Below are 22745 nucleotides of genomic sequence, written 5' to 3'. Positions count from 1 at the left end.
ATGCCGTACTTATTCGAACTAAAAGTGCACGGTTGGAGATGACCAATATGTGTCGAAGTAGCCCATTAAGATTTTCAATCTAGCCCACCGGACGTTCTACATAATGTTTTTAGACCTTTAACATCAAAATTATATTATATACAAATATAATATATCCATCCATCCATCCATCCATCTTCTTCCGCTTATCCTAGGTCGGGTCGCGGGGGCAGCAGCCTAAGCAGGGAAGCCCAGACTTCCCTCTCACCAGCCACTTCGTCCAGCTCTTCCTGTGGGACCCCGAGGCGTTCCCAGGCCAGCCGGGAGACATAGTCTTCCCAACGTGTCCTGGGTCTTCCCCGCGGCCTCCTACCGGTCGGACGTGCCCTAAACACCTCCCTAGGGAGGCGTTCGGGTGGCATACTGACCAGATGCCCGAACCACCTCATCTGGCTCCTCTCGATGTGGAGGAGCAGCGGCTTTACTTTGAGCTCCCCCCGGATGGCAGAGCTTCTCACCCTATCTCTAAGGGAGAGCCCCGCCACCCGGCGGAGGAAACTCATTTCGGCCGCTTGTACCCGTGATCTTGTCCTTTCGGTCATAACCCAAAGCTCATGACCATAGGTGAGGATGGGAACGTAGATCGACCGGTAAATTGAGAGCTTTGCCTTCCGGCTCAGCTCCTTCTTCACCACATCGGATCGATACAGCGTCCGCATTACTGAAGACGCTGCACCGATCCGCCTGTCGATCTCATGATCCACTCTTCCCTCACTCGTGAACAAGACTCCGAGGTACTTGAACTCCTCCACTTGGGGCAAGATCTCCTCCCCAACCCCAATATAATATAATATAATATAATATAATATATCAGCATATATTATATACTGTATATATAATATGTAAATACTACGTATATGTAATATTTTATATTGCTACTATGGTACATTTGTAGTCTACTTTATACCTGCATTATCCTTTCCATCCTTACCCTTTCAATCCTTTGTAACTGAGCTACTGTTTTCCCTTTTGGATCAATAACGTTTGTCTAAGTCTGAAACTGTAGCCGCCATTATGATCTTCGTATATTTTAAATGGCCGTAAGTCTTGAACTATAGAAAGTATTTCAATGGTTGAAATCTGGGCTTTTGAGTGTTATACCAGTTATTACGGTAATCTACGTCACAGCAGCACACATGAGGAACAAAGCAGAGTGGGCGGGGTTTGTTTTCAGAGCAGCCAGCCGCAAACGCACGTGTCAGGAACAGATGCGGGAGCAAATTTGTACAACAAATGTCTGCATAAAAGTGATAATATATCATATTGTAGGTGTTTATTACACTTTGCATTCATATTTTGCTGTTTGTTACATTTTTGTTGTGTTTTCCTTTATTGTAAAATAAGTCTATCGAGGAGCTAGTCTGACAAGTAAAAGAGGAGCGATGGTCATATGTTGTCAATATTCAGTGTTTTATTGTTCATAGTTAGTATACATTTTGGGTGTCCCATTCAGTAAAAAAAACTGTGAAATTCCATTCCGTTTTTTTGAGGTGGTCTGTCAGAACGTTTTTAGAACTTTATTGTGACTTTTGGCATTAGTGTTCCTGAAAAAAAAGGGACCCAAACACACAAACTGGACAGCAGATTTGTACAGCTAAATGTGTAGATATCATTTATACACATTGGCCCCTCAGACACATTTTTTCTCTCAATGTGGCACACGAGTCAAAATATTTGCCCAGCTCGGTTATGTACCGTTATTTCGAGGCTATTGAGCGCACCGGAATGTGAGCCGCACCCACCAAATTTTAGAACAATTAAACATTTTTACATGTTTTTTACATATACCAGTACGAAACATTTTTTAAATGTTTTTTTACACACCTTAATTGTTTCCAAACAGTGTCCGTCACACAGCAGTAAAAGAGCAGATCAAACAAAACAGAAGTCCTCATCATGGACCCACTAGCTGCAGAAGCTAGTTCTCCAATCAGCTAACTCAATAACTCCACGGTGACGTTTTGGTGAATTTACTAAACCGAAACAATACAAAAAGAATGCCTTTCCTAATGCTAACAACGCCTGTTTGATTATATTACGATGGCACGTACGAATATACATGAAAACACTCTTACAGACGTCACCCATGGGACGGTTTAGTAAGTATAAATTGTTTTTGTTATATTGTAAAACTTACAAACGTTGCTTGGAGTGAGTAATGAAGAATCCTTTGGTGCAGAAACGCTATAGACAAAACGAGATATACTTCCTGTTCATGGCGTGAAACCGGAAGTACATTTTCAACCCGCAGCAACTGCAGTGTGCAAACTCGTCTAAAAGATGGCGCCAAAGCACATACAATAACACACCTTTTCAGGGTCTCTGTGGGTGTTTTGTGAAAACTATTTGTTGAATACAAAACATTGTCCATAAATTAGCCGCACGGTTTTGTAAGCCACAGGGTACAAAGCGTAGGAAAGAAATAGCTGCTAATAGTCTGGAAAATACTGTATATTTAAAGATAAAACGTGTTAGCTTTGTCTTATAGGTGACAAAGCATATTATTAAGAATTGGTATTAAAATTTCAGCTTTTTCTCAATACATGACCTCATTTTGCTCTTTATTCTTACATTTTTACTATTGTTTTTTGTTTGATTTTATTTTGACAATATGCCACGTGCCAAAAAAACTTAAGCTGCAAGCAGAAAAATGCCCCCTGGGCCGTACTTTGGACACCCCTCGACTTAGTCTAAAAAAGGGGTTTGTATGGCTTGTTTTGTAAGCTTTATGAATATTTCCAAACATTGAGTGACTCATTCCTCACCTGGTCATGCTGAATCTCCACACCAAGTTCCATGAAGATTTATGAGCCACCAGATGGACAATAAACATAAACAATAAACAAAGAGTAGAACCATGCAAAGGGAAATTAGCAGCGGCGCTTACACGTTGACTCAATTAGCTTTTCTCCCTTTTCAACAGATTTCCGATTCGCCATGTACCCTCCATCCATGATTGCCACTGGAAGTGTGGGGGCAGCAATCTGTGGCTTACAGCTGGACTCAGCTGACCAGTCCCAGTGGGGGGACAGTCTGACAGACCTGCTGGCCAAAATCACAAACACAGAAGTGGTGAGTTCATGCCCGCAACACTCATTTTTTTATTTTATTTTGCCTTACATTTATCCTCCAAAACAATGTGTGTGGGTGAGATATTGGAAATATTGTTGGCATTCTGTTGGGCAGCACTATTCAACTGGTGGCCCGGGGGCCGGGAATAACACTATACCGGTCCCCGAGTTCAGTTCAAAACTTGTGAGACAAACATTTTTGCAGCAAATTCCTAAAAACACCAGAGTCCTCCTGTTCTATAGAGGAACTTGGACCTTTGTAAACACATTGGCAGATTCTTGCATTAACATTTTAACCTTTCCAGCAAACAGAACACTGTCCTCCAAATTTGTGATTTACGTACAGTACAGGCCAAAAGTTTGGACACACCTTCTCATTTCAATGTGTTTTCTTTATTTTCATGACTATTTACATTGTAGATTGTCACTGAAGGCATCAAAACTATGACACCTTTGAAGTGAAAACCCTTTCAGGTGACTACCTCTCGAAGCTCATCGAGAGAATGCCAAGTGTGTGCAAAACAGTAATCAGAGCAAAGGGTGGCTATTTTGAAGAAACTAGAATACAAAACATGTTTCAGTACATAACTACACATGTGTTCATTCGTAGTTTTGATGCCTTCAGTGACAATCTACAATGTCACTGTGAAAACCCATTGAATGAGAAGGTGTGTCCAAACTTTTGGCCTGTACTGTACCTGAGGCGTTCCTCAAGGCACCCCTTTAAGTCCTCTCTTTTTTCGCGGTGATATCTGTATCCGTTGCTGGAGCTCATTTACTTCAGATGCAGTCAGTAGTCATTTGTTCAACTTCTTTAGGGTTCTCGTGGTGTTCCCCGAGGTTCCATTTGAGCATACTTGCCAACCCTCCCGGATTTTCCGGGAGACTCCCGAAATTCAGCGCCTCTCCCCAAAACCTCCCGGGACAAATTTTCTCCCGAAAATCTCCCGAAATTCAGGCTAACCCACAATATAACCAGCATACCTGCCCAATCACGTTATAACTGTAGAATGATGGAGGGCGAGTTCTTGGTTTCTTATGTGGGTTTATTGTTAGGCAGTTTCATTAACATCCTCCCAGCGCCGCAACAACACACAACAACAGCAGTCACGTTTTTGTATACCGTAAAGCAGTTCGTCTGCCGTAAACAGCAATGTTGTGACACTCTTAAACAGGACAATACTGCCATCTAGTGCATTTGATGAAAGCACTTTTGTGCGTGCCACACATCAACATCATCAGAGAGGGTGTTCAGCATGGTTAGAAAAATAGTGACAGAGAATAGAACAAGGATGGACAATTCAACCCTTAACTCAACAATGAGTAGATGAGTGTTATGTGTGTGTATATGTGTAAATAAATGAACACTGAAATTCAAGTATTTATTTTATATACATATATATATATATATATATATATATATATATATATATATATATATATATATATATATATATATATATATATATATATATATAGCTAGAATTCACTGAACGTCAAGTATTTGTTATATATATATATGAAATACTTGACTTGGTGAATTCTAGCTGTAAATATACTCCTCCCCTTTTAGCCACGCCCCCTCCCACCCCTCCCACGCCCACCCCCACTCCCCTCCCCCCACCTCCCGAAATCGGAGGTCTCAAGGTTGGCAAGTATGCATTTGAGGGTCCTCGGTTTTTTGTCATTCGGGCTATTCGACTGGTGGGTCGAGAGTTCAGTTCAAGAAACTTGTAAGGGACTCACATTTATGCAGTGAATTCTTAAAAAAAAATTAGTTGAGTGCTGAAATAGAGATGATCTTTGACTAGATTTTTCACATGTTTGTTTATTTGTACAATTGTCATGTGATCAGCTTAAGTAATGGAACGTTTGTTTCCTGTGCGTTGGGCTCTTTGTCAGAGAGTTGACTGTTAGCAAGAGGAAGGTTTCCGTCCGAGGAGGGCCTCCTCATATAAACAATTTTAGAAATGCTGCTGTGGTGGGTAAGACGAGTTTAAACAGCGGCAGGACCTTTAGGCATACCTGGTATTCGTTATGCGGCGAGAAGTGTTGGCCGGTCTCGACGTGCTTATTTAGTGGCATGAAGCGAGTCACAATCATTTTTATTTGAACTTTCTTTTAAACACCAAGCCTCGATCGGTAAAGTCCAGATATCCAACAATGATAGCGTTGAGTTTAGTTCAGGGGTCTCAAACTCAATTTGCCTGGGGTCCGCTGGTGGTATAGTTGGGCTGCACAAAGTATTCACTTCAGAATCACGTTTTAACCATGTGACTAGAGCAGCTATCGTAGGCCTTAAGTCAGGGGTCGGCAGCCCAAAATGTTGAAAGAGCCATATTGGACCAAAAATACAAAAGGCAAATCTGTCTGGAGCCGCAAAAAATGAAAAGCCGTATATAAGTGTTATAATGAAGGCAACACATGACGTAAGTGTCTATAATAGCTATAATAGCCTACTATCAAAATGACTGTGTCGCAGGCTGAAGCAAATCTTCGTTGACAGAAGTGTTGAAATGTAATATTTATTCTACACATTTTTACAACATTAGAAACCATTAGTAAATCAGAGGCTACTCAGAAGGTGAGATAACTCCTAGAAATGACTGGCTTTCAATGGCCAAAGGTATAGATGTGTGTGTCCAAGTTAAAGGAAACGGCAGGCTGTCTTTTTTTAATAGATTTATTACAATCTTTGCAAGTTGGGTAATGTTTGCTGTGGTCTGGAACAACATGGCACACAAACAACTATCAGTAATGCAGCCAATGTTACACACAGCTAATGTGTCATGAGACATGCAAATATAAATTAAATACACAGAGGACATAAGTAAAGGAAATTAAATTATCTCAAATATACCTACAAACGGCACTAAATTGGCCCCAGTGTTTGAATGTTGTCTGTCTGTCTATCTGTGTTGGCCCCTGCTATGAGGTGGCGACTTGTCCAGGATGTACCCCGCCTTCCGCCCGATTGTAGCTGAGATAGACTCCAGCGAGCCCGAAGGGAATAAGCGGTAGAAAATGGATGGATGGATACCTACAAACGAGGCATAATGATGCAATATGTACATACAGCTAGCCTAACTAGCATGTTAGCATTGGTTAGCTTGCAGTCATGCACTGACAAGTGAATAACATCAACAAAGCGCACCTTTGTGCTTTCATGCACAGCATCAAACGTTTGGTGGACAAAATGAGACAAAGGAGTGGAAGATTTTACATATAAACAAACTGTTGCGTCGCAGTCCACTCTATGGTGAGTTCAAGAACCGCCAAAATTAGTAGGACAAAACCATGTTCACCAAATACTCTCATCAGTGAAGCATATACACAAACATGTTAAACAGTTAAGTTATTAAAAATTTAATATTTTTACACTGTTTAGTTCCCAAGGGGATGATGGTCAGGGACAATTCTGCTCACTTTTACGGAGTTGCTCTTTGTGTTGCTTAATGTGTGTCATTTTTGTGTTTGTAACTAACAATTACGACACTAAACTGTGATGTTAAGTAGAGGGCCCTTGGGCAGCAAATGTGGGACCCCTGCTTTAGTTGGAACACAAATTCCTGTGTGCACACTACACAGGGGCAGCTGTAGTCTCCCAAACCCCGGTTTTGTTAAATCCCGACCCAAAGGGAGGCTCAAGAGGAGGCGGAGCTGGACCATCAGCCCTGCGTGGCGACAATCAAGTCCCTCCCGCCTCTTCCTTTGGGTCCTTAAAGCGTCCCCGCTGGAAAGCATGGCTCCCTCTGGTGTGTGCTGTGTGAAGTCTCGCTCACCAGCTGAGGAAAAACAAATAGTTCTCCTCAGCAGCACAGGACCTCAGTGTGTTTGGACTGCACGGTTCAGGACTCGAGGGAATTAAGTCGCTCTATGGCTCTGTGATCAACTCCCCACATTCCTGGATCCAGACAAGCCGTGCTTTGCAGCGCAGGCTGGAGGCGAAGCAGAGGGCACCTTTCCTAATTCAACATATATGAGGGACTTAAGTATAAACTGCTTAGAAGCTAGCCAAAAGCAAACATATTGGGTATGTTTTGGTTTGTAAAGTTACACAAGAACTTATATCAGATCCCCGCTCGAGAGACACAGCTTTAAGAAATATGAATTTATGCAAATTATGTTTATTTCTTCAAGACTTTTGATACCATTGAGCCATGCAGGCACACTAAAGTAGTCCTAGTTCAGTCCATCACCTCCATGACGATTTAGACTGCAGTCACCAGGGTGGTAGTTTGAACCAAAGTCCAAATGTACACATAAGCTTGTGTATTTGTATTTGGCCGGCGAGAGAGGAGAGCTAAAGCTAGTTAAAGCGCCGGGCCAAATGTGAGGGGAAAGTTTCGCCAAAGCTGCTGAAGTGGCTGCCAATGGCATCACGGCAGAGGCCGCCCCCTCCCCGGCACCCTGCTGGCATCTCCGTTATCCACAAGCTGCGGTTTTCCAATGGAAATGTGACAAGGCCCAGTCGCCACCTTGGGCACGCTGGAAGACTGTATATCGCTGCACACACATGCGGTATGGCCAAGTCGGGCTCCCTATGAGAAGATGGACCTATAGTGGTAGTGACCTGTGCAGAAAGAGATATTATGGACTCTTTAAGGTTCCATAGGAAGTCAGGGAAATAGCAATAATCTTTTTTTAAGTCAGTCAGCCATTATGAGGGGTATAACCCAACGAACCATTGCGTGCGTATTTATTTTTGATTTTCACCGCATGAGAATAAACAAAATGTTTTTCAAGCGACGGCAGTTCAACATTGACATCCTTTTCCTTCATATGTGAATATTTTTATTGAGGCTGTTAAAGTTAACACATTAACACTAGGGCTGCAACTAACGATTAATTTGATAATCGATTAATCTGTCCATTATTACTTCGATTAATAATCGGTTTTGTTGCTGCTGTTGTTTTTGCGCTTTAACAACGCATTATTATGTAGTAATACATTAATTCATGTTCGCTTCATTGTAAAATAACGCCACATTTTACTAATAATCTGCTGCATTTTGTAATTAAATGTTATAACATTTAACACACTTTTTACACGTTGCAAAAGTAATTACAAAATGCTGCATAAACAATAACATACAATTGAACATTTATTGAATAAATATTTTTTCTGTTTCATATTTGTAGTAGTATTTGTTATTCTTCGTATTGTATCGTGGGGTCATATGTAGCTTACCACCATTAAAGGGTGTGGAGTGAATGAATAATAGGTTCTAATCTCAGTTCTCTCTGTAAAGCACTTTGAGTTTCTAGAAAAGTGCTATATAAATCTAGTCCATTATTTTTATTTTTACTATTATGTATAGTACAATATTAGCAGCTTTTTTCTCGAGCTTGTAATCATTACCGTATTTTCCGCACCATAAGGCGCCCTGGGTTATAAGCCGCGCCTTCAATGAACGGCATATTTCAAAACTTTGTCCACCTATAAGCCGCCCCGTGTTGTAAGCCGCATCTAACTGCGCTAAAGGAATGTCAAAAAAACAGTCAAATAGGTCAGTCAAACTTTAATAATATATTAAAACCAGCGTGATGTGGGCGCGCGTGGAATCGTATATCAACATGGACGGAGCTGCGTGAAGAAAGCCACCCGGCCTCTTCGCGTAAACTTAAACTTACCTTAACCACTCACTCGCTCATCTTTTCTTCATCCATCCCTTCGAGTTAGCTTTTATGATGACGCCGGCTGGAAAGGTCTCTTTTGGCAAGGTCTTCCTTTTGAATATCACCATGGGTGGAAGTTTCTGGCCATTAGCATGGCAAGCTAGAACCACAGTGAAGGATGACTTCTCATTCCCTGTGGTGCGAATATTCACCGTACGTGCTCCCGTTGTATCCACAGTGCGGTTCACAGGAATATCAGTTGCTGTGAAATAGTAATCCGTGTGCGGATGGAGAGATTGCGTCTTTTCATGAACCGGATCCTTGTCGCTTAGTAGGAGCCATTTTGTGGTCTTTACAGATGTAAACAGGAAATGAAACGTACGGTAATATCCGCGCCCTTTTTCTTCTTCTACGCGGGCGGGTGGTTGCTTACAGTAGAAGAAGAAGCGCTTCCTGTTCTATGGGGGCGGGTGCTTACCTTGGCGGTTGCTTGCGTAGAAGAAGAAGCGCTTCCTGTTCTACCGGGAAAAAAGATGGCGGCTGTTTACCGAAGTTGCGAGACCGAAACTTTATGAAAATGAATCTTAATATTTATCCATATATAAAGCGCACCGGGTTATAAGGCGCACTGTCAGCTTTTGAGAAAATTTGTGGTTTTTAGGTGCGCCTTATAGTGCGGAAAATATGGTACATTTGATTTAGGGTTGACCAATGAAAAGATGAAGTATTTCACGTTGTTCTAATAGTTGTTCTAATTAAGGCATCAACTTTGATGGTTTATTACATAATTCACCAAATTGTTACATTTTATAATATTAACAAAAAAGTGCAACACTCACATTTTATAACGTTTTACAGTATCTGACAAGGTATTACAAAATGCTTCAACAATTATTTCACAACGCATTCAAGAATTGTACAACAAAATGTTCATTATTACATAATGAGGTCAACGTTGATTACATCATTACATAATTCATCATTGTGACATAATGCCTTGTTTCATGCGCTGCTTGGTAATAATGATGAAGCTATGAACAACAGTACAACACATGTTGACATCAACGGACTAATCGTTCTTAGAAATGGCCTCTTTGGGTCGTAGATTTTATGTTGACAAAAGTGGTCGACCATGTACAGTACAGGCCAAAAGTTTGGACACACCTTCTCATTTATTTTCATGACTATTTACATTGTAGATTGACTTTTTTGCACACTCTTGGCATTCTCTCGATGAGCTTCAAGATGTAGTCACCTGAAATGGTTTTCACTTCACAGGTGTGCTTGAAGCTCATCAAGAGAATGCCAAGAGTGTGCAAAGGAGTAATCAGCGCAAAGGGTGGCTATTTTGAAGAAACTAGAATATAAAACATGTTTTCAGTTGTTTCACCTTTTTTTGTTAAGTACATAACTCCACATGTGTTCATTCATAGTTTTGATGCCTTCAGTGACAATCTACAATGTAAATAGTCATGAAAATAAAGAAAACCCATTGAATGAGGAGAAGGTGTGTCCAAACTTTTGATCTGTAAGGTACGTCAGTACTTTGTATTAATAAGAAGAACATGGTGGACCAGGACTTGATGAGTTTACGCTCTTTTAACATCTTTGTTAACTAGTCGCACACCTGTAAAAAGATGCTAACCACTGATACTACTAAATATTCAATTCACTTCAACTGCCATATAAGTGTAAAAACTATAAAATGCTCTAACTACGGATCTGTTTTTTTTTATATCTTGGTTCCGCTACTTTTTGCAACTTCTTGAACTGGAGAAGTGTTGACTATTGTAGTCTCGTTGTAGAGACAGAGGGACACCACTTCCGACAATTTTTTTCCAAATACAATTTCACTTCAGTTTTATTGAAGTCTCTCATTCATGTTTTTTTTAGTGCTTTTTTTTCCCTTTTGTTTTTTGTGCTCATGTTTATTTTGGAAGACGATCCCTGAACTAAGGGAGCTGTTTTGGGCGACACAAAAATAAAGAATGGTGGTATTTCCATGCTGTCAGCCTCTTTCCGGAAGATTCCTGAAGATAAGTTTGTCGATTGTTGTGCGTCTGCCAGCTTTGACCATGCAGTCGTGTGTGGTGCCGTCCGCTCTTGAAACGCATTCCATGACTTCACACATTTCTTCCTTTTGGTTTTGTCTGTCTGCACGACTTCCCCCCGCTGCCAGTGTCACAAAGGCCGCCCAGGAATTGTGTGCGTGCCTTTCCACAAAAGATGGATAGCTGCAATATGATGGATGCCTGAGGTGGGCGAACTGTAACAACATCGCCATGTGTCGTCTTCGCTGCTGTTGGTCCTTGCTGGGCAAGCACCGGCTCTGAAAACACTGCTGATGTTTCCAGTAGTCACACATTGAAGCCATTAAACATTTTCAAATAAAGCCTGTAAGGCTTGGCAAGTTGTCGGAGTTGCCGCTTTAAGGCGCACCAGAGCCTGTGAGAGTGTCTTATTAGAAGTGAAGGCGAGCATTCTTGTGGTAGAACACAGGCGGTTCTTCTACACAATCAGAGCATTGCTTCGTTTTCTCACAGCATTTGAGATTTTATGACCATTGGGGCACATGTTGTGTGTGTGTGTGTGTGTGTGTGTGTGTGTGTGTGTGTGTGTGTGTGTGTGTGTGTGTGTGTGTGTGTGTGTGTGTGTGTGTGTGTGTGTGTGTGTGTGTGTGTGTGTGTGTGTGTGTGTGTGTGTGTGTGTGTGTGTGTGTGTGTGTGTGTGTGTGTGTGTGTGTGTGTGTGTGTGTGTGTGTGTGTACTATAATGCTTCCATTAGGGTTTTATGCTGCCGATTACGATCACATGTATTGACTGTAATTTTTTTCAACTTATTTATGGTGCGTGTTATTGACAGTCTAACTATCAACTACAGATGTTTGATAATATCAGACTGCCGATATTATCGGCCGATAAATGCTTTAAAATGTGATATCGGAAATGATCGGTATCGGTTTCAAAAAGTAAAATTTATGACTTTTAAAAACAGCGCTGCACGGAGTGCTACACGGACGTAGGGAGAAGTACAGAGCGCTAATAAATCTTAAAGGCACTGCCTTTTGCGTGCCGGCCCAATCACATAATATTTACGGCTTTTCACACACACAAGTGAATGCATAGCATACTTGGTCAACAGCCATACAGGTCACACTAAGGGTGGCCGTATAAACAACTTTAGCACTGTTACAAATATGCGCCACACTGTGAACCCACACCAAACAAGAATGACAAACCCATTTCGGGAGAACATCCGCACCGTAACACAACATCAATTCCCAAACTCCAAGCTGCTGTTTTGAGGCATGTTAAAAAAAATTATGCACTTTGTGACTTCAATAATAAATATGGCAGTGCCATGTTGGCATTTTTTTTTCCATAACTTGAGTTGATTTATTTTGGAAAACCTTGTTACATTGTTTAATGCATCCAGCGGGGCATCACAACAAAATTAGGCATAATAATGTGTTAATTCCACGACTGTATATATCGGTATCGGTTGATATCGGAATAGGTAATTAAGAGTTGGACAATATCGGATATCGGCAAAAAAGCCATTATCGGACATCTCTAATATCGATACAACATTGCTTAATTATACACTTTTTTTTACATACCGTATTTTCCGGACTATAGGGCGCAACGGATTATAAAGCACACTGCCAATGAATGGTCTATTTTCAATCTTTTTTCATATGTAAGACGCAGTGGATTTTAGGGCGCATTAAAGGAATCTTTTTTTTTCTCTTTTTCTAAATTTTAAACATGTCCTTGTGGTCTACATAACATGTAATGGTGTTTTTTTGGTCAAAATGTTGCAAAGATTGTTTGTGATCTCCAAGTCGCTTTCTGACAGTCGCTTCAGGATGCGCCGTTTTGTGGGCGGTCTTAGTTACGTGGCTCACCTTCGACAGGGTCTTTTCTCCATCATCTTTGTTGTAGCGGTGTAGCGTGCAAGGACGGGAGTGGAAGAAGTGTCAAAAGATGGAACTAACTGTTATGACATTCAGACTTTACTTAACTAAATAACGGAGCAGCATCTCCTTATACGCCGGAAACCGTCCGACCGTAACTCTCTAATAACTAAAGTTCCTTGGGTGTATTATGTCAACTCACTACACCGGTATGTTTTAGAGCTGTCATTGCAGATATACTGTAATTAAGAACTTTACACTACTTTGTAATAGAATTGGCAAAAGCGAGGATGAATGTCCCATAACAAGAAGATGGAGAAAAAGAAGCTTATCGACTACGGTGTCAGCACGGACTACAAAGGCAATTTTTCAGTACTTATGCAGATCCCAAATACAGATCAGCAGGTACCAGAAGGTAAAAAAAGTTGCTTTTGCATAATATTGCGAAACAAAACGCCAGATAATGTCTTACCTTATACACACACCATAATAATACTCGTATGTTGAAGCACAGTACAATCCATCAAGTGGTGTGGCTTCATAGCTTACCAAAGTCGTACTAAAACATTTTGATAGATTTTTGAGCGCCGTGTGTAATGCTCTATATTTTCAATGGAACATATAACATTTTGATGTTTACTTCAGTCATATTGCAGTCTACACAGTATATCTTATGTGTGACTGTCATCTACTGGTCACACTTATCATTTCACCATATACCAAATAAAATAGCTTCGAGGTCGGTAGGCCCAACCAAAATTATTCCGTACATTAGGCGCAGTGTCGAGTTTTGAGAAAATGAAAAAATTTTAAGTGCGCCTTATAGTTCGAAAAATACGGTACTCTTTTATTACATACTATTTAAACTCAATACAGTATCAACTACTCATTTAAACCCTTTAGTGTCCGAGGAATTATTCCCTGAGTTTGTAAACATTAACAAAAACAGCAACAACAAAAAAATTTAGAAAATAAAATTATCTATCTAATCACTCTAGTATCAACCGTATACTGATACTACATTTGGTATCAACACCTACAATTTATGGATCCATCCGCCCCTCATCTTATGTGTTATGTACTGGCCGTTTTTAAAATATCCTCTCTCTCGACTTTTATTAATCTACTTGTTAGTTTCCTGTTAGTATCTGCTTATTTTCCATCTACACCTCGTTAAGTCTACCAAGCACTTATTTCCTCTGTCGTTTAAAGCTGGCATAGTGGATAGCTTAGCTGTTAGCATGCTTGCTTCTGGGTTGCTCTCAGTGTGTATCGTGTTTAGCTTCGTCCTCCAGTGATAAGGTATCCAGGTAAGATACTAAGAAATGCAGTTTATTTTCCGTAATGGCGGTGATCATTATTGAGACACGCCATTAGCTGCAAGCCACTTGTCAGTCAGCCGAGAGACTAAAAATAAATGCGGGATCGGCGTTGGTTATCGGCCATTAAAAGGCGTTAATCGGCAATTGGCGATCACTTACTTTTTCACGAAAATCAGCCAACCCCATCCCTAGTCTTCGTGGTCCCTTCAGAGCATGGGCGCTGGCCAGGTCAATCAAAGGCAAACTTAGGAGCTATGTACTACATTGTCATCTATAAACGGCCCTAAAACGGGTCTAAAATTCAGGCATGCCTCTTGCATGTTTCGCCTGGTTGACCTTTGACATCATGACCTTTTGTCTGTGAGCCGAGTGCCACTCCTGAGGAGGCGCTATGTTGTGGGTAATGTCTTGTTTCTTCCTGCCCCAGCGGCATCAGAAACTTCAACACGGGCTCAAACTGTGGCCCATCAGGATTAAATTAGCTGCAGTTTAACAAAAAAAAAAGAAATGGTATGACAACTTTTGTTGTCATACCATCTCGCCGCCACTAGAGAGCAGTGTTCTGCATTAACGATCAGTGTTGCTGTCAATGCAACATCTCTGGGATGCTTTTGCTAACACACTATTCAACACTCAGCAGCCACACACACACGCACACACACACACACACACCACACACACAACTCCCCCCACTCTGTGGACCATCCATCACAGACGGATATGAAGGCTCAGTGCTTGTTGAGAGCCTCCTCTCCCAGGTGGATTCTCGCATTGCCGCGGCCGCCTTTGATTGTGAAAGGCGAGCCGGCCGGGTCTCACGCGGATCCCCCGCAGGCAGGCAGGCCGGCACAAGGACTGGCTCTCGTTAAAAAGGCACCACCTTTGTGTTTCCCACAGGAGGTGGATGTAATTAACATAGCTCCGGTCGTACCTGTGTTTTCAGTCGGCGATGTCAAGGCTACCTCTGTTAGGGTTTTAGCAATTAGGTGGGTGGTTGGATCGGGAAGGCGCAGGTGGGGGCAGGGGGCGGTCCTCGGTGCACAACCCTGGTGGGCTGACGTAATGCTGGGATTAGGTCTGTGTCCGCCCCTCGGTGCAAGTGGGAAGGTGCTGCTGGGAAGTCGGCGGTCATTTAAAACGTCTGGCAGACGGAGGCCCCCTTCTCATTCGGCACAGTTCACATTCCTGTGATTCACAATGATGGCCAATTTTCTACAAAAGCCGTGTTTCTACCAAGTGCTGCAGTTTAAAATGGTAAAGCCAGCCCCAACAAGTATCTGCAATTAGTGGGCCTGTAGCAAGGCTCCACTAATCCAGTATTGAGGCTTTTTGATTCTTCAGGGCAGCTGGTCAGCAACCTTTTCGAAGCCCAAGATCCCTGGTTTTGGTCAAAAGTCAACGCATGATTGAAAGCGGTGTTTCTTAACCACGGGTCCCATTGTTGGGCCGCGAGCACCAAAATTAGCTGTTTCTCAGCTGTGGCCTGTATGTATCGCAGCGAGCAGTTGTAATACAGTTTTCCACCACTTGTGGCAGTAATGACAATCTCAAACAATCAGAAGAAGTCTGGAGCTACAGTCATAGAGATGTTCTTTAAGCGCAAAAATTATGACTAAAGTGGTGAAGCTGTATTTTCATATGCACTTAAATTCTATTGACAGTTTAATTTTGAAACATATATAGGGACAAGCGGTAGCAAATGGATGGATGGATATATTACTACTATTTAATATTGAGTTAGAATGTTTTTATTTTAGTACTGCATATTTGTATGTAAATGATTCCCTTATTTTTAGTCCCCTCTTGCAGTTTTTTTATTAGTATTATTTTTTGTAATCAGGAGTTTCTTAAGCTCAAAAATGATGACTAAAGTGGTGAAGCTGTATTTTTGTTTGCACTTAAATTGTATTGACAGTTTAGTTAAAAAACATGCAATATTAATTTTGTTTGTTTTATCACAACATAATTATATGTACATTTATTTTTCGTCAGTGCCTTCTCATGCAGTATATTGATTACTTATTTTTCTAATCAGCCTGACCTAAGTTTAAGGTTTATGTGTTAAATAAGTGTTAGTCTTTGTGATTAACACCTGTTTTTTTATTATTTGACAAGGTTGTAAACTGTAAGTAGGTTGGATATAATTATTGAAAACAATCGATCAAGAGTAAGATTATACTATCCATCCATCCATCCATTTTCTACCGCTTATTCCCTTCGGGGGCGCTGGAGCCTATCTCAGCTACAATCGGGCGGAAGGCGGGGTACACCCTGGACAAGTCGCCATCTCATCGCAGGGCCAACACAGATAGACAGACAACATTCACACTCACATTCACACACTAGGGCCAATTTAGTGTTGCCAATCAACCTATCCCCAGGTGCATGTCTTTGGAAGTTGGAAGAAGCCGGAGTACCCGGAGGGAACCCTTCAATGTTAATATTTGAGTGGGCCTCGGGCCCCTCTGCAGTGGAAAAGTTGGCCCTCAAGGTCTGAAAGGTTAAAAAACCCTGATTTAATATAGTATATAAACTGGAATTTTGTAGAAAGGTTTCAGCAAGTCATACATTGTAAAATGTAATTATTTTTTAATTATTAATGTGAACAATTAAACTTTTTCCTATGGCTTTTGCTGTATTCTTCCAAATTTTGCATGTTTTTTTTCTTATTTCTAAGGGCAAATAAAAAAATGAGCCACAGGTCAAACATGACCCCTGGGCTGTACATTGGACAGCACTGAAACAAGGTTGAGCGTGACGTCAACTCTGGGAGCAAGCACAACTATGTTTAATTTGTGTGCTTCTTGCAGCAAGCGATTAATTGTAATTAAAGAGAGAAGGGCGGTGTTATTGCAGCTTGAACAAATCTAGGATTTTTTTTGGGGGGGGGGGGGTGCACATCACGTCAGAAGAAATTGAAACCGGCGAAATGCAACAAAATGCTTGCTTGAAGAGCAGTTTGACATATGAAGGTGCTAAATGTAGGTTAATAAATGCTAAGCACAACATCCATCTTACAGTACCCGGTAGCTTTGTGATATGGCTGACAAAGCAAAGTAGCGTCATATCTAATCACATTTATAATTAACAACCAATAAAACTATTTTTCAGAATATGTTGAGGACCAATAACAGTATCTTGTATAGTGGCCTAGTGGTTAGAGTGTCCGCCCTGGGATAGGTAGGTTGTGAGTTCATACCAAAGACTATAAAAAAATGGGACCCATTACCTCCCTGCTTGACACTCAGCATCAAGAGTTGGAATTGGGGCTTAAATCACCAAAATGATTCCCGGGCGTGGCCAGCGCTGCTGCTCACGGCTCCCCTCATCTCCCAGGGAGTGAACAAGGGTGATGGGTCAAATGCAGAGAATAATTTCGCCACACCTAGTGTGTGTGTGACAATCATTGTTACTTTAACTTTAACTTTAAACAGTAACAGTATATGCCAAATATAGTGACCTGTTGAGGAAATGAGCTAAGCACAAATAGATTTTTCTCAAACCGCCACCACACTTTATCTTTGACAGCCCATGTTTTGCCCGAAGTGACGAATATTTATTTGACCGCTTCAGTCTCACTTTCTTAAACTTATGTTTTGATATTCTGTATTTCCCCCGCGGGATAATCCGAATTTTTCCTCTGTAATTTGTTTGTGTTTTTTCCGTATGTCTGATGTTCGGCTTTCCCGCCGGAATTGTGCCCTTATATGGGGAATTAAGGGTGTTTACTTATGCAAATTACAGAATTAAGGGTGTTTACCAACCTCGTCATGTCCGTTGTGTCCTGAGCAAGACACTTCACCCTTGCTCCTGATGGGTGCTGGTTAGCGCCTTGCATGGCAGCTCCCTCCATCAGTGTGTGAATGTGTGTGTGAATGGGTAAATGTGGAAGTAGTGTCAAAGCGCTTTGAGTACCTTGAAGGTAGAAAAGCGCTATACAAGTACAACCCATTTATCATTATTTATTTACATATGCACATTTGGGAAATAAGGGCGTGATTGTATGCAAATTATGATAGACACGCACGCGCTAACCATTTGGCATTCGGCAACTTAAGAACAGCAGGTGAACACGTCATGAATTTGAATGGACTCCTCTTAGGAAATTACTTAGGAAGAAAGATAAGCCAAGGCAACTTTATTTGTATAGCAATTGTCATACACAAGGCAGACTCAAAGTGCTTCACAGACAACAGTGAAATGAAAGAAAATAAAAGCAAAATTAAAATGCAAACAATAAAAATAAAAATAAAATAAAAACAGTGATAGTAGGCCGATTTTGTTACTGATTTGATGTGACTGTCAAAATGTAAATCAGAATCTAAAATAACCCCAAGATTTCTGGCTTTATTTGAGGTTTTTTAGGGACAGTGATTGAAGGTGTTGGATGACTTTAAACCTTTCTTTTTTAGCACCGAAAACAATTATCTCAGTTTTATCTTCATTTAGTTGTAGGAAATGTTGGCACATCCAGTGTTTGACTTGCTCAATGCACTGGCACAGAAGATCTATGGGGCGATAGTCATTTGGTGATAGCGCTACATAGATTTTGGGTGTCATCGGCATAGCAATGATGGTCAATGTTATTATTTTGCATGGTTTGTCCTAGTGCAGGGGTCGGCAACCCGCAGCTCCGGAGCCGCATGCGGCTCTTTGATCACTCTGATGCGGCTCAGAAGCTTACTTGCTGAACCCCCCCCCAATTTTCCCGTGAGACTTCCGGATTTCAGTGCCTCTCGCAGAAAACTCCCGGGATTAATATTCACCGTCTTTCACCCTTACGGCTATTATAAGGGCGTGTCATGATGGTACAACATTTGGCGCCCTCTACAATCTGTTTTAACAGCGTGCCAGTCCAACACTTGTTATACAATATACATCTTCCGCTTGCACATGTACGTGACAGCAAGGCATACTTGGTCAACAGCCACACAGGTTACACTGACGGTGGTCATATAAAACAACTTTAACACTCTTACTAATAATGCGCCACACTTTGAACCAAAACCAAACAAGAATGACAAACACATTTCGGGAGAACATCTGCACCTTAACACAACATAAACACAACAGAACAAACACCCAGAATCCCATGCAGCCCTGACTCTTCTGGGCTACATTATACACCCCTGCTACCACCAAACCCCGCCCCCACCCCAACCCTGCTACCTCACACATCACCCCCCCCCCCCTCTCTGTGCGGTTGAGGTGGGCGGGGTTTGGTAGCGGGGGTGGGGGGGGGGGGGGGGGGGTGTATAATGTATCCCGGAAGAGTTAGGGCTGCATGGGATTCTGGGTATTTGTCCTGTTGTGTTTATGTTGTGTTACGGTGCAGATGTTCTCCCGAAATTTGTTTGTCATTCTTGTTTGGTGTGGGTTCACAGTGTGGCGCATTATTAGTAAGAGTGTTAAAGTTTTTTTTTTTTTTATACCGCCACCGTCAGTGTAACCTGTGTGGTTGTTGACCAAGTATGCCTTGCTGTCACCTACTGAGCAAGCGGAAGCCCCATACAACGTGTGGATGATCAAGCACGCTGGCTGTAGTGGGTGCTAAATGTTGAACTATCACGGCACGCATGACGCTGAGACATTCATTTAAAACCCGCGTGCCGCACCAGCTTTCAAAATCCACATAAAGGTGTGGGCAGCGTGTCTGATACCCCTGATTTATACATAGCACAAAGTAAAAAAAACAACTTTGTATGCAGTGATATTTCATTTAAAATTTCCAAAAAAATTTGCGGCTCCCATTGTTATCTATAATTTGTGAAACTGGTCAAAATGGCTCTTTGACTGGTAAAGGTTGCCGACCCCTGTCCTAGTGGGAGCATATACCGTATTTTCCGCACTATAAGCCGCACCTAAAAACCACAAATTTTCACAAAAGCTGACAGTGCGGCTTATAACCCGGTGCGCCTTATATATGGATTAATATAAATATTTATTTTCATAAAGTTTCGGTCTCGCAACTACGGTAAACAGCCGCCATCTTTTTTCACCGTAGAAGAGGAAGCGCTTCTTCTTCTATGGTAAGCAACCGCCAAGGTAAGCACCCGCCCCCATAGAAGAGGAAGCGCTTCTTCTTCTACTGTAAGCAACCACCCGCCCCCGTAGAAGAAGAAGCCCCCGGATATTGCGTTTCATTTCATTTGTGTGTTTACATCTGTAAAGACCACAAAATGGCTCCTACTAAGCGACACGCGTATAACGCAGAATTTAAACTTAAGGCAATATTTAACCAAAGAACTCCAACCGCTCGATATTGGTGTCAACAGGGCATTTAAAGCATGACTGCGAACGGCGTGGGAACAATGGATGACCGAAGGCGAACACACCTTCACTAAGACAGGGAGACAGCGCCGGACGACATACGCCAACATCTGCCAGTGGCTCGTAAATGCCTGGGCGGATATTTCGGTCACAACTGTGGTCCGAGCTTTCCGGAAGGCAGGATTCACAGAACTGCGACGAGACGGAGCCGGCCATTTTGGATCCCGTATTCGCCCAACTTTTTAATTCGGACACCGAAGGAGAAGAATTCGAGGGATTTATGAATGAAGAATAACTTCAGAAAGTGAGCGTTATGTTTATTTTGTGTGTTGTGACATTAACGTTCGAGCAACATTAAGTTATTGATGCTTATTGATTGCACATTTGCACATTACCGTACATTTTGGGAGTGAACAGAGTTGTTAGAACGCTGGTTTTTAATATATTATTAAAGTTTGACTGACCTATCTGACTGTTTTTTTGACATTCCTTTAGCGCAGTTAGATGCGGCTTATAACACGGGGCGGCTTATAGGTGGACAAAGTTTTGAAATATGCCGTTCATTGAAGGCGCGGCTTATAACCCAGGGCGGCTTATGGTGCGGAAAATACGGTAGATGTTAAATAAGAGGAGATGTTAGGAACTTATTGCTGAATGGGGCCCATTGTTGGTAAAGTGACCCTAATGTTGAATAGATTCATGTTAATGTAGATGGCGGATGATGTGTTCACTGCTCCACGCCATTGCAGTCGGCAGTAATTGTACATGTGTCTCTGTGTCGTTGCATTGCAGGATGTTCTCAAAGAGTGCCAGGAGCAGATTGAGCGCGTGTTAGAGAGCAGCCTGCGCGAGGGCCGGCAGCAGCAGCAGCAGCAACAGCAGACCCAGCGAGGCCCCAGCAGTAAAGGCTTGGACGAGCTGGACCAGTCCTCCACCCCGACAGACGTCCGCGACATCAACTTGTGAACCGCCGGAGTACGCCGTTGCACCAGGATTTACAAGGAGAAGAAGAAGAAGAAAAAAATAAGAATCACGAAAAAAAAAAAAAGAACAAAAAAACAAAATGTTAAAAACACAAGCCCTTTAAAAGAAAAAGAACAATGCTTGCTAGTTTTTTTGTAGATGTTTCTGTTTCTTCAAGACAACGACAACAAAGAAAACGCCTGCCCCCGCGAAATATAGATTTTTGGAATGGGTCTAAAAGCAACAGATTTGGGGCACGATGACGCTCCGTGGTGCCTTGGATACACAGAAGGGAAACCAATCATATTTGCATTCTGCCTTTGATTGTATGGAACGATCGTTAAGTTATATCGTGAAACCTTAGCTGGATCGGCACAAAAAGTCGCATATGTGGGATCAAAGCATGAGCTTCGTTTTCTTCTCGCGCTCGCTCTCTCTCTCTCTCTCGTGGCTTCTACTCATGCTATCTTCGCTCGGACGTGGACGCTTAACAATCCAGGGAAGAGATGAACTATTAGCCGTAGTAATTATTATTAGTGGTAATATTATTATTTGACATCGTTTTGAGTAGTCGAGATCAATAAGCTCCTTGTGTCAGGCTGCTTGTTAGTGGATTCAGTGTGCTTCAGTGTGTGTGTGTGTGTGTGTGTGTGTGTGCGAAGTCTGAATGGGATCCTGTATCTAAATTAGCAGTAAACATTCTAAGGCGCGAGGCACTTACGCTGTTAGAAGACGATACATACATACTTTGTCTATCAGTATAACGGGCGTCTATGCTATGTCACTGCCTGCATTCATCGATGGACTCCCGTCGGCCAGCAATAAACGGCTGCACGAACTATGAATGAGAAAAAGGTCGTGAGAGCGAACTCGGTGCCCCCCCCCACCCCGTTCCCCCTCCCCCTTTTGTTTTTCCGCATACGTGAGGCGTTTTTATTTTGTGGTTTAATGATTATATTGTCACACGATGTTACAATGTTGCGTTGGCTTTGGCGGAGCGCATCGATGAGCACATCGGAGGTAGACAGAATGACGAATAAGACGCGCGCTCCCCGCCCCCCCGCCATGTAGAGTTGAGGTGGAAACGTTTGACGGATTGAAAGAAAACAATTTACGCGGATGCCGAATAAGGAACTGCCAGATCGAGTGAGGATGAACTTGCTTGGGAGGAGTGCGTGTTGTGTTTTGTTTTGTTTTTAGCTCCCCTATACGATTTCAATGGCAAAGCACTTTGAGAACATGCTCCCCAGGAGATGCGTCAAAATAAAAATGGTGGTGATTCGGAGGTGGGCGGGTGTTGTTGGTTTTTTTTTTGTTTGTTTTTTTTTTTTTTTTTTTTTTTAACGTTGTCGGGCTGGTTTCCCAATCACCCCCTCCCCCCCTCTTGTTCAAGCATAAGGACATTCCAATCAAAAAAAAAAGAAAAACATTCCTACTCAAGCAAAAGACCAACATTGACCCATTTTGATCCCAGGATTGGAACAAAAATAAGACAGTTCACTCATCTGTGGGTTTCCTTTTACACTGTCAAGACATGATCTTTTG

The 22745-nt window shown here is 42.0% G+C and overlaps 1 protein-coding gene across 3 annotated transcripts in view; it reads left to right on the top strand.

Annotated features, from left to right (window-relative positions):
* ccnd2a (cyclin D2, a) overlaps window positions 1-22745 on the top strand; it is a 57881-nt gene that overhangs the window by 33557 nt on the left and 1579 nt on the right. For all 3 annotated transcript variants that reach the window (XM_061970214.1, XM_061970213.1, XM_061970215.2), the window contains exons 4-5: window positions 2963-3111; window positions 21030-22745. The exon at window positions 21030-22745 is cut by the window's right edge and continues 1579 nt beyond it. In XM_061970214.1, coding sequence (XP_061826198.1) covers window positions 2963-3111; window positions 21030-21203 — 323 coding nt within the window. In that variant the 3' untranslated portion in view covers window positions 21204-22745. The remainder of the gene's footprint in view (window positions 1-2962; window positions 3112-21029) is intronic.

The sequence above is a fragment of the Nerophis lumbriciformis genome, linkage group LG10 (assembly GCF_033978685.3).
Source record: "Nerophis lumbriciformis linkage group LG10, RoL_Nlum_v2.1, whole genome shotgun sequence".
In the NCBI taxonomy this organism is placed as follows: Eukaryota; Metazoa; Chordata; class Actinopteri; order Syngnathiformes; family Syngnathidae; genus Nerophis; species Nerophis lumbriciformis.
Note: the sequence above shows the minus strand (reverse complement) of the source record. Positions and strands in the feature narration are given on the sequence as shown.